The sequence below is a fragment of the Elephantulus edwardii genome, unplaced genomic scaffold (genome assembly GCF_000299155.1).
Source record: "Elephantulus edwardii isolate Elephantulus edwardi_28Jun2011 unplaced genomic scaffold, EleEdw1.0 scaffold00026, whole genome shotgun sequence".
NCBI lineage: Eukaryota > Metazoa > Chordata > Mammalia > Macroscelidea > Macroscelididae > Elephantulus > Elephantulus edwardii.
This window is the reverse complement of record NW_006399776.1, coordinates 22729285-22741064: the sequence shown is the minus strand read 5'-3', so window position 1 is coordinate 22741064 and position 11780 is coordinate 22729285. Positions and strand designations below refer to the sequence as shown.

Here is an 11780-nt window from a genome sequence, read left to right as displayed (position 1 = left end):
CTCTTAATTCTCATTGCCTCAGGTTGGAACCCACTCATAACTGCCCCTCGAGCAGGTTTTCAGAATTTGTAAATTGCACAAAGACAGTCTTTCTCCGAAGATACTGTTGGTGGATCTGAACCATTAGAGAAACACCATCTATGGCTTAGCATTTCAACTCACAGTGGGCTTTACCACCAGAGCTCCCCAGTCATAAGGATAGTACCATTAATTCACATTATTATCTTCTAACCACCTATACTGGGCTAGTTCTCCTTGCCTCCTCCCAGCTACACTCAGAAAACATGTTACATCTTTGATCAAGTTCTGGGAGCCTGTGTGGAGTCTGGAGGAGGCCCCACACTCAGGTGCTTAGGTAGCTGTGTGTACTGTGTGTCTTGGGGTGAGGGGAGCTGCTGCCTCTGCTCTTTGTTCAAACTCGTGGCTCAGGCAGTAGCAGGCGTGGGCGTCCCCAAGGGAGGCACTGACAGCTTCAGTTCTCACAAGGGCTTTCTTTGCAGGTGACGGCTAGAGGTGGCTGGGTCCTGACAGGGAATGTGGAAGCTGACCCCACGGTGCCCTAGCTCTTGGTGGATGGGAGCCCTCCTTGAGCCAGCCCAGGTTAGCACTGAATGTAGCTCCGTCTGTCTACCCATCTGCTTCTCACAGGACAAGGAGCTGAAGTAGCCTTCCCTAAATTATTAATTGACTTCTAGCTGACCCCTACTCCTTTCTAGATCTCAGCTTTCTTAATCCTAAATGGAAGGTTTAGACCCAATCATCTCTGATGGGCTTGTCACAGACCAAGTAAGTACTGATTCCTCTTTAGAGATTTAGGTCCCTTGTTCCACTGGACCTGAGTTTTCTTGTCTATTAAAGGTGTTTCTATCCATGTTCATCCTTTCGCTGGTGGCTTTAAAAACAGAGTCAAGGGAACAGGTGAAATAGAAAAAAAATTGTTTATTGAAAAGTGAAGGGGTGGCTCCCTTATTGATGCCCTGTAAGGCCTAGCCAAAGGTGGTTGCCACCCTTTCAGCACTTCACACAGGTGTTTCAAAGAAGAAAAAAACCGGCAGCCCACACATTACCTTTAATAGCTTAAAGGGGAAATGCCATTCAGGGATGATAAATCCTAGATTCAGGTCTCAAAATGACCTTTTCGAGGACTTGCCTTTAAGACCTTCTTAAAGGAAAAGTGGCCAAGTATGGTAGATAAGAGTCTCTGAGAAGGGTCTCCGTGTCTTTACCTTTAAGAATCTCTTAAAGGGCAGGCATAATCACCCAGAGTACAAAGGAGAAAATTCTGTAGAGGAGTCTACAAAGCACTTTTTCTATTCTTGCTTTTAGACTCTGTTTACAGAAGACGTGGCCAAGCGCGAATGAATTAAAAACAAAATACCTTGCAAAACTTCCTTCCTAAACCTCCTCTATCACCAGCCGCAGAACGCCCCGCACGTTTGCAGGTTTGTTTCTGGGCCTAGAGGCGCTCTGGGGCTGGCACGCACCCGGAGAACCCGAGTGGGGACGATGCCCACTCTGGGCAGGATCTGGGTGCTTGCTCCGGCGGGCACAACAGGCATCACAGCAGTTTTTGGTTTCCTAGACGGCCTCCAGCGAAGAAGCCGGACCTGGGCGGGGTGAAGGGCGAGCAGAGGGCGCGGTGGCCATGGTGACCGCGGTGGCCATGGCGACAGCAGCTCAGAGCACTGAGAGGTCGTGGCAGGACCTGGAGCGCTGCTTGAAGAACTTGGCGTTGCGCGGCACCAGGTTGGCGAGGAAGCGCTTGGCCTTCTTGGTGAGGCTCTCTCGGCGCGCGGGCAGCATGGGGCCCTCGGGGCTCCCCTGCTCCGGCTTGTGGGCGCCGGTGCGAGCCCGGCTCCGCCGCAGCCGGATCTGGCGCACAGCGCCCTCGAAGAGCTCCCGCGTGTTGTGGTGCAGCGCAGCCGAGGTCTCGATGTGCTTGCAGCTCAGCGTCCCGGCCAGGTGGCGGCCCTCTGCGGGAAGGGGGGCGCTCTGGAGTCTGCTGGGTAACACTGGGCCCAGGCAGGGCTGGGGTCTAAAGGAGGTCCCTAGTGTGAGCCACAGACGCGTTCTGGGCACCAGACAGTCCCGCCCAAGTGAAGTGAAAGAACAAGGATCACCGGGTGGGACAGTGGAGATGCAGAGGGGGAAGGGAAAGGGGCCAGGAGAAGAGGTGAAGGGGCGTGGAGAGAGGGATTCCGAAAGCAATGGGCCCTTAAAAAACAGACTTAGGGAGAAAATGTGGGTATCCAGAGTGGCCCCCAAAGGACGTGTTTCAGTATACACACCCTCCAGTGACACCTCCCTGGAGCGGGCTAGGTCACTCTTGTTGCCCACGAGGATGACAGGTAGGTCATGGTGGGGCCTCCCAGCCCGCAGCCGAAGTAGGGTTTCTGGAACTTTGGAGAAGCTTCTTCTGTCAGTGACTGAGAAGACGATGAGAAAGGCATCCCCGGTCTGCAGGCAGTGGTCCCGCAGCCACCCCCCTGCATCCCCCTGCAGATGGGCAGAGAGTGAGCAGGATGTCAATACTAGAGGCTCAGGGACCCTAGCTTGTAAGATGAGGAAATCTTGTGAAGGAAAAGCTACCTGCTTAGGACAGCGGGCCTGATTAGGGGTAGAATCTCCATGCCTTAAGTGTGTTATGGAGGAGAGAGAAGTTAGTAATGGGAACCCTTCATGGAGAATTGGGGAATCATTTTTTAGACTAGGGTTGCCATCCTTTCTTATATAAATATTAGCTGATTTAAAAATTAATATTATTCTAGAAGAGAAATTTGGCTCTGTAAACTTTCGTTCAAATTACAATAAAACATTAAAATCAACCATTATTCCACTCTTACATAGTTTGGCCTTTCGCTTCTTTATCTTTAAAATTTTTTGCGTGTGTGTGTCCCTGAAACGGAACTCTCAGTAGGATAAGACTCTTAGGGACTGAGAAATTTATCGATAGGGTCAGTTTCAAAATGCTCAGTCTAGCTCATAGCTTCAGGGTTTGTCAATTCAGATCCTAACTTTTCTCTAGGTCAGAGGATCTAGTGGTTCTTGAAGTCACAGGAGCACACTGGTGTGGGCTTTTACTCTGGGATGATACAAATGAATGGCCAAGTTCTCAGAATGAGTTTCAACCAGTGCCTGTAATCCCACCAGCATTCAACCAGACTCTGCTTTTCCCCAGCTCTGGCAAGCGTCATCACCTGCTTGCACCCACCTCTTAGTTCTTACCTGTTCCCAGATGTCATATACAACTAAAGTCACTTCCTCCTTATCCACCATGATTCGTCTCTCATAGGAATCCTCTGTTGGGAGAACAGGGAGAGAGACCAAGCCTGTTAGAAGGCTCCCCAGCACTTGTGAGACCTGGTTACCAGGGATGCCTCTGAGCTTAACACCAGGGACCCCCTCCAGGGAGGGTGCCACAGAAAGCATTGGAGAAGCCTCCTTAGATTCTTGCCTCTAGGGGCCGCTCATGCCATGGGTACTTCTGTCTCTGACTAAGGCACCAGAGGGTCCCTCACCTGCAGGATTCTCCAAATACCTGGGTTCTCAGGGTCATGAGCACTGTCTCCCTGAAGACCACCAAAAGTGCCGGCTAAGGTGCTCTTGCCTACGCCGCTCTCCCCTACCAGCATGACCTTGAAGATGCCATCGTTTTGGTTGGGGGCTGCTTCTGACCCCAAGGAGTCTGAGGAATCTGAGGATGAGGCCTGAGGTGGCCAGTCCAGTTCGTCTACTGCCTGGGCCCTCCGTAGCTGGTGCTTATAGGGAACAGGCATACTCCCTCTTCGTCTGGGGGCCCCTGGTGCAGAAGCTGGAGTGCTCTGGTCCAACCCTGCCAATAGTTTCTCTGGTTTCCTCAGCAGTGTGGTGACTGCCTCTGGAGAGCAAAGAGAGGAAAGTTTCATGTAGGTTGTGCCCAGCTGTCTGCAGTGGGATCATTCCTGGTGCCCTATCAAGGTCTATGCTCACAGAAGATGCTGAGACCGCTTTCAGAAACCTGAGCTGGTGGGGCTCCCAGCGAGTTGGCCTGATGGTTTTCCCAATAATTGGTCCCAGTCACAAACTGGTTCAAAACATGCATCATGCAGGGGAGGCACCTGTGCGCAAGCGTGCACACCCACTCACACTTCGCACTGACACAGAGGCACACCCCTAGACTAGGCCTCTGGCCCCATGCTGCCCCTCCTTCCACCAAGAAGCCCAGCTTCCCACTGCTTCTCTTGCATGCCTCAAACTGAAAGGGGCAGAGGGGATGAGAAGCTGACAGTGCTGCCTCAGCTCTGTGGGTACTAAGTAAAAAACTTTGTGGGGAGCTTGTTCCCAGAGAAAGGACTGTGCTCTGGGGAGATATGGGTGTGAGAGGGCTGTCCTTTACTGAGGTTCCTGCAGATGAACATCTCCCAGGGCATGCTTGTGCGTGAGAATCTTTCTACATATCTGGCTGTCCCTAGAGAGTGGGGGAGAATTCTCTCTCTCTCTCTCTCTCTCTCTCTCTCTCTCTCTCTCGTGCGCGTGCACGTATGAGAGAGAATGTGAAGAAGGGAGAGAGTGACAATGCATGGGTCAGGGTAATTGGAGGAGGAACAACAGACACAACAAAGGGGGATGGAGGGAGGCTGGAAATAGCCCAGGATCAATACCTGGCTGGCAGCCAAGGCCTCCTGGAGCCAGAAGAAACCCTCACAATAGGTCCCCAGAGGAGACCCCTGCCCGTGTTTCCCTGGCTTTGCGGGCTGCCCTTTTCTTTCCTCTTCCTGCCTTTAGGGAATGAGGCTTATCGAGGGGCTACCAGTCTCCCGGTAAAGTCTAAGGTATGGTGGGGGAGGGTACATTGAGGCAGCTCTCTTACCCTCTACCCTCCACCCTAGCTCAGCCCTGGCCCCGTGAAAGTGGAGTCTTCCCCACTTTTTGAGTTGCTTTCCCCTCTTGCAGTTTGTGCTCAGCTCCTTCAACCCGTTTCTTACTTCCCCTCCAGAGCTTAAGCTCCTACCCTCAAGCTTTCAGCCAGAGCCTACCCAGTCCTCACCTGGTGTGGGTGTGCCCGGTGGGGAGCCCTGGAGGCTGTCCGAGGGGCAGAGTGCAGTGGTTTCCGTGTCTGTGTCCATGTTGGCGGCTGGGTCCGTTTGCATCGGTGTGCGTGTGCAGCCTGGCGGCTTATAGCACCGGCTGCCTCCCTCAGCAGCACTGTCAGCTTTTCCCTTTAAATACCACCCCCCCAAGCTTGCCCTCCCCCCCACCCCAGACACCTGGGGAAATTGTACCGCCCCCTGATGAAGTCACACATGCTAATGAGCAGTGATGTCAGCGGGATTCCCTCCTTTCTGCCTCCCCATTTCCTTTGTGTTGCTTCCCTCGGGGAGCGTGTACACACACATACACACACTCTATTTCATGAGCAGAACAAAATTAGAGGTGCAGATGGGACAGAATTTAGAGAGGTGGGGCGCGTCTGTGGCTAAAGGAGCTGAGGATAGCTGGGACCTGAGTACTGGGAGTTCTCAAGGAGCCTATGCGTCATTTGTCTCTGGTGTCATTTGTCTCACCCATTGTCCAGCACTGAGTGGGTGATTAGTGGCAGAATGGAGGAGCAAAAGGCTAAAAGCTGATCCAAAAGATATGTAAAAATGGGTCAAAGAGGTGTAGGGACTGGGGAGTAATCCCATTCCTGCATCTTCCTTGTGTAAGACATTATTAGAAACTAGCCATGAGAGTACTGAGAAAGGAGAGTACCCTTACGCAGATGGGGGCTCAGAGGAGAGAGCTGCTTTGGGCACTTTAATTTTGCCTTTAGGTTCAAATGGGGCAAACCTTTGTGGGGACCCCTTCCCTTCTCTTTTTCCCTGTGAGAGCCTCCAAGTCAGTGTTAATCAAAATAAGCAGAGAGGGAGAAATTAATCTCAAAGCTCAGCTCTCATGTGTGTGCATTTGTGTAATCACACATTGACAGACCCCGTCCCAGAGCTCTCTGGGGAAACCACCAAGCTTTCTGGCTCCAAAAGGCAGATACATGCTGTTCATCTCTGTGGCCAGTCAGATGATGTATCTACTGCTCCTTCTCTGCCCAGTTTCCTTTCCTTCCTTGCTCTCTTTCTGACATTCCCAGAACCAGGCACACATTCCAGTTGCCTCTTCCCCCCAAGGAATTTGTTCCTGGAAACACCTTTCTCTGATCAGCTCTGGTGGTCTAATAGCAAGAAGCTGTGCTGCAATCCTGAAGACATGTGGTTTGAAGCCACCAGCTGCTCTGCAGTAAAAGGATGGGCAATCTCCTTCCGTGTGATTAACTGCCTCTGAAAACTTGCTGGAGGGCCAGCTGTGGGTTGGTTCCAACTTTGCAGTACACAAGGCTACCACAGTGCATCTTTCTAGAGACTAAGGTGCACCTGATCCAGGCCATCATCTTCATGATTAGTTGCTATGCATCAGAGAGCTGGACAATGACTAAGGATGATAGAAGAAGAATCAATGTACTGGAGAAGGGTATTGAACATACCATGGATTGCCAAAAGAACAAATAGGTCTGTCCTGGAGAGGTTGAAGCAAGGTTGCTCCTTGGAGGCAAAGATTTTGAAGCTCCATTTCATACACTTTGGGCAAGTTGCCAGGAGGGATCAGTCCTTGAAGAAAGACTTCATGCTTGGAAGAGTGGAGGAACAGCACAGGAGAGGAAGACCCCAGATGAGATGGATTGACACAGTGACTGGGGGTAGGTGTGTCGGAGACAATCTGGCTCTGGATAGGGCAGGGTTTTCAGAGCTATTGTACACAGGGTCACTATGAGGCACAGGCAACTCAGAGCATGTAACAATAATGCACCTTTCTGTAATATCTCTTTTCATCCTCAGAGGCTAGCTAGAAGCTTGTCCCCTAATCAATCATTTGGGCACCTGAAACTAGGGATGCGAGGATTCTCACCCAAAGCTTTCCAGTGCTGGAATGTTTTCCATTTCTGCACTGTGCTGCCTTCCATTTCTCAAATATTTTTTTCCTATTAATGGAAGCAATGTATATTGCAATATTCAGCAGACTTTTCCAATGAAAGGGAAGATAATAACAGAGCAACACAGGGTCCAGAGGGAACGGAGTGTACTCCTCAGCAGTTCAAAGACTCATGTACTTTACTCGCTTTCGGTAGACTTTTAAGTTTTTAATCACAGCCTATTTGTCTTTTGTCACAATTTTAATGTGTCTGTGTTGATGTCTTTGAGTTATAGTGTTGGAGGAGAGGATCCTGAATATCCCATGGACTGCCAAAAGAACAAACAGATCTGTCTTGCAGAAGGTACAGGCCGAGTTCTCCCTGGAAGCAAGGATGGTGAAGCTGGTTCATCTTGTATACTTTGGGCATGTTGCTAGGAGAGGCTATTCCTTGGAGAAGGACATGCTTGGAAAGGTGAAGGAACGGTGAAGGAGAGGAAGATCCCCAACCAGGTGGATTTACACTGTAGCTGCAGCAACGGGATCGAGTGTGTCAGGTTGTGGCTAGGACAGGGTTCAGATCTATTGTTTATAGGGTTGCTATGAGTTGTACGACACCTAATAATAAATAATATGTATTCTGAGCTCTGGTGGCCTAGTGGTAAGGGGCTGTGCTGCCATTTTGAAGGTACATGGTTTGAAACCAGCTGCTCCAAGGCAGAAAGATGACCAGTTTGTTCCTGTGCACTTAAATTGTCTCTGAAAACCCACTCAAGGGTTAGCTAGGGGTTGGTTACAACTTGGCGGTACACAGTAACATGTGTGGACTAGTAGATTAGAAGCACATTCAGAACAGCAGATGACCCCTGGTAGCAAAAGAGGCAATACTATTTTTAAAAACAAAACAAAAACACTTTAAAGTATTTAAAAAGTTTTCTGAGATAATTTAGCATAAAGGCAAACAGTTTCCTTGACAGTTATGCCTTATCTGAAGATACTGCTGCAGAGAAAACATTGCTTCATATAACTGATTTTCAGTTATTTTTTTTAATTAGATCACAGACATTTTAGGATGGCTTCCTCCCAAAAAGAGGTTTTAAACTGTTAAGTTGTAAAGGAGTGTGCTTTTCTTATTTAGGAAATCCACTTAAGGTGACTGGATATATTTCTATATTAGCAGATGAGAGTCAGGGGGTGTAGGTCCCAGTAATGATTGCCTATCATGACCCTTGGTTCAACCTTGGAGCACTGGAGCAGGCTTTCATCCTGAACATTCCTCTACTACTTTTTCAAGCAACCGGGCGTACTGGTAAAGGACTAGACATTGTCTTCTGCTATCCTCTCACCCATGTCAGGGTAAGGGAGTTTTGCAATGAAACTGATCCAGGTTTAAATCAGTAGAGATTTGGTCAGTCTTATAATTTCCCTGAAGCGGCTCTTGTATTTGAAATGAGTTTAAGGAACCATGCCACAGCACAGACTTGTGAAGGTTAACTGTTTAAGATACAGTATCTGGCATTCAAAAGGTGTCCAATTATTTAGTCCCCTTGATGCTTCTACAAATACTGGCTTTGTGGATGAGGGGTTCCTCTCCTCTGGCCAGGCTCAGAGTTTGGGTCAGGTTTAGATCTTATGCCTTACAAACTGAATGATGGTATCTCCCATTACCTCAGAATCAGATTCACACCTGAGACCCCCTGCCCTTCCCCAACTCCCCAAAGCCTTGATATAAGTCCTATAACCTTCAGATTAGACACCTTATAGTGCTTATCCTGATGGGTCTTGAAGTTGTCTTTTTCCTTGGGTCCTGGTGACAATGAACTTGAGTGTGTGTGCTTCCTAATGCCCTACCCTCTACAGAGGAGGACCTTCTGAGTTTTTCCACAGATTGTTCACAGCTTTAGTTTGCTTGGCTCCACAGGCAACACTCTTGGCACCAGCAGCCAGGAAATTAAAAGACGTATTGGATGGGAAAGTCTGCTATTAGGGACCTCTCCAAAGTACTGAAGAGCAATGGTGTCTCTCTGGAGACTAAGGTGCATCTGATACAGGCCATGGTCTTTGCAATCACTTATTATGCATCAGAGAGTTGGACAGTGAGTAGGGAGTATAGAAGGAGAATTTATGTCTTTGAGCTGTGGTGCTGGAGGAGAGTATTGAGTGTACCGTGGACTGCTAGGAAAACAAACAGATTCATCCTGGTTAGGGTTAAACTGGGCTGCTTCTTGGAGGCAAGGATTCTGAGGCTTCGTCTGACATACTTCAGACATGTTGTAAGGAGGGACCGGTCCTTAGAGAGGGACATCATGCTTGGGAGGGTAGAGGGACAGCACAGGAGAGGAAGACCCTCTATGAGGTGGACTGATTCAGTGACTGGGGTAATCGGGATGGGAGTGTCAGACACAGTGCAATTGGCACAGGACAAGAGCAAAGTGTAGGGCTGTTGTACATAGGGTCACTATGAGTTGCAAGCGACTTGACGGCACATAACAACAGCAACATTTGTGCAATACTCCACTTTCTCTGCCACTCTGTTTCTGACAAAAGCACTGTTCTGCTTACCCTTCAGAGCACACACCTGGCATCTAGAGTTTCAGGCCTTCTGAAATGTAAAGGGTTTAAGCAACTCCAGTGAACTGCTGTAAACACCTTCCAGCATTCTGAAGCATTCCACCATGAGGGAATTCCACCTTAAACCTTTGTTCATTTTTCAGTTGTCAGTGCTCCCAGGAAAAAGTCTGCATAGGACAAGGAATGAGGCTGACGGTTTCTGAGTTAGCTATGGAGCAAGAGAGAGGGTAAAGGAGAGGCAGGGCAGGAAAAAGCAACATTGTCCTGCTTCATTGCTTTGTTTAGTCTGTCACTCATTAGATTCAAGTGATTTGTGCTCTTAGGATGGGCCTACAGGAAGAACAGTAACCAAGAACCAGGTTCTCTTGAGCCTCTTCCTTAATCTCTGGGAAAGATCTAATGCGAGAGGTACTTGGGTCTACCAATGGCTGAGATACAAGGGTCCCAGGACCGCACAAGGATCTATACCTGTCCTCAGGCCCTTCCCCAGGCTCCTGTCAGTAGGAGAAAATGAAAAAAAAAAAATTATTGCTTAAGGTTTCTGAGGTTGGAGGAGATGATCTCTTTTTCTCATGCAGAATGGCTGGTAGATTTGAACTTTAATTTTAGAAGAGGAGTAACCTTTGGGTTAGTAATGCAATTCCTTACAGGATAATTAGAGCTTCCTAGGAGGGAGGAGATATTCAGCTACAAGTGGCATCTACTTTCTAAACAACATGCCTCTGGAAATTCTATAAACTTTGATGAATGTCGATAGTTGTAGAGGGGCTTCTTCTGGCCTTTTTTTCACAGGGTCTCTATGAGTCGTGCTCAACTTCAAGGCAATCAACAACAGTGCTGGATATGAGGACACTCATAGGGAGTAATCAGTGGTTCTCTTCTCTAGAGGGGTTGGGGTAGGCCAGACCAGGCAGAAAGACTGACAGGTTGTTGCCCTGGAGACTGGTTCTCTTGGGGATGCTTTAGCTCTGTGTCTAGGTTATCACTTCGACTCCTAAGGGTTCTTTCTATATCTTTTTGCCCTGTCTTTTCAAACTTTGGTCAGCTTCTGTCACCTTAGCTATCAGAAGGTGGACTCAAACACATCTTGCAGAACATTTCCTCACCCTCCTCAGTCCTGGCTAATGCTTGCCCTTTAATCCAGCCCTTAGGAGATACAGAATTTAAAGCCCAAGCTCTCATGTACCTTTAGTTTGTCTGTCCCTGTGGATTCTCCTATTACCTAGAATTCACAGTTCTATTGCAACTATCTTTAGAATCCAGTCTGGGTCCTCTTTCAGGAAGACTTCTTGGATTTGGCCATGATGATGCCAGTATCTTCACACCCTGGATTTTTCTCTTTATTTTTGAGACATTCTGGCTATGAGTCCATGTCTTGACTAGAACAGACAGTAAGTACCTGGCGGTAGAGGGTAAAGGGGAGGAGTCATGGCCTCTGCTTTCACCAGGGACTGCTCCTGTGACATGTGCTCTGGGAGTACTCCAAACAGAACTTTTTTGGCTGCAGGGCCCAGCTGGCTCCCCAAACTTCCAGCCAAGCAGTGAGCTTGGTGTTCACTATTCTGGGCTCTGGGCAGGAAGTGAGTAGGGGTTGAGAGGGTTTACCCTTAGGGTTCCTACAACAGTCCCGCCCTCTGGGTATTATAGAATAAAGGGTGGAAGGGTGGGGTGGCTGGGAGGGGGAGGAAAGAGCGAAGGCTTCCATGGAGTGAGGTAAAGCGAGGATAAGCTGGAGTGAATATAGAGGCAGGGTTTAGGCTCACAGCTAATTTGCAAAAATTTTAAAATTTCTGATTCCTTTATTTTTAACTTTGGCTTCCTGGAAAATGACCCAGCTATGGGACAAACACAGTTTTTGAGTTCTATGAGCCTATAGAAAGAATTACAGTAGGCAAGGCCTCAGACCCTGCTTAAAACCTCTTTGGGGACTGGAATGTCTACAACCAATTGACATCCTGGTGCATAAGGTCACTTTCAGTAGGGCTTTGGCAAGGATGGTGTGTATGTCCAGGCCTATGACCTTTTAAGAACTAAAAGTTTCTAACACAGTCACCAAATGGTGGTAGGGTGGTGGAGGGAAAAGGTGATGCGGGAGGGCTTGTGATTTCTGGTTGTGTGAGAAGAGGTTCTGTGTGAGCCCTCTCCCTGCCTGGGGGACATCTAACTTTACAGCAGCCACTGTGGGATCACAGGACGTCCACCAGTCCCTTCAGAGGCAGGACTGGAGGGAAGGGGGTAAAGGGAAGATGTTGTTGCCATAGGAACCAGAATCCCTGGGAAGCTAGGTTCCC

The 11780-nt window shown here is 48.8% G+C and overlaps 1 protein-coding gene across 1 annotated transcript; it reads right to left on the bottom strand.

Annotated features, from left to right (window-relative positions):
* Positions 1–1677: 1677 nt before the first annotated feature.
* Positions 1678–5137, bottom strand: REM2 (RAS (RAD and GEM)-like GTP binding 2). Its single transcript, XM_006883133.1, has 5 exons — positions 5027–5137; positions 3539–3877; positions 3226–3299; positions 2289–2496; positions 1678–1973 (listed from the first exon to the last, which is right to left on the bottom strand). The coding sequence occupies exons 1-5, from the start codon at positions 5127–5129 to the stop codon at positions 1678–1680; spliced, it is 1020 nt and encodes a 339-aa protein (XP_006883195.1). The 5' UTR covers positions 5130–5137.
* Positions 5138–11780: the final 6643 nt, after the last annotated feature.

Bases quoted from the DNA above. Each gene is read 5' to 3' on its own strand.
- REM2 (XM_006883133.1), bottom strand. From the start codon at position 5,129: ATGCAAACGGACCCAGCCGCCAACATGGACACAGACACGGAAACCACT. The intron at 3,878-5,026 runs GTGAGGACTGGG...TTTGCTCTCCAG, and splicing joins ACCGGGCACACCCACACCAG to AGGCAGTCACCACACTGCTG. The intron at 3,300-3,538 runs GTATTTGGAGAA...TTCTCCCAACAG, and splicing joins TCATGACCCTGAGAACCCAG to AGGATTCCTATGAGAGACGA.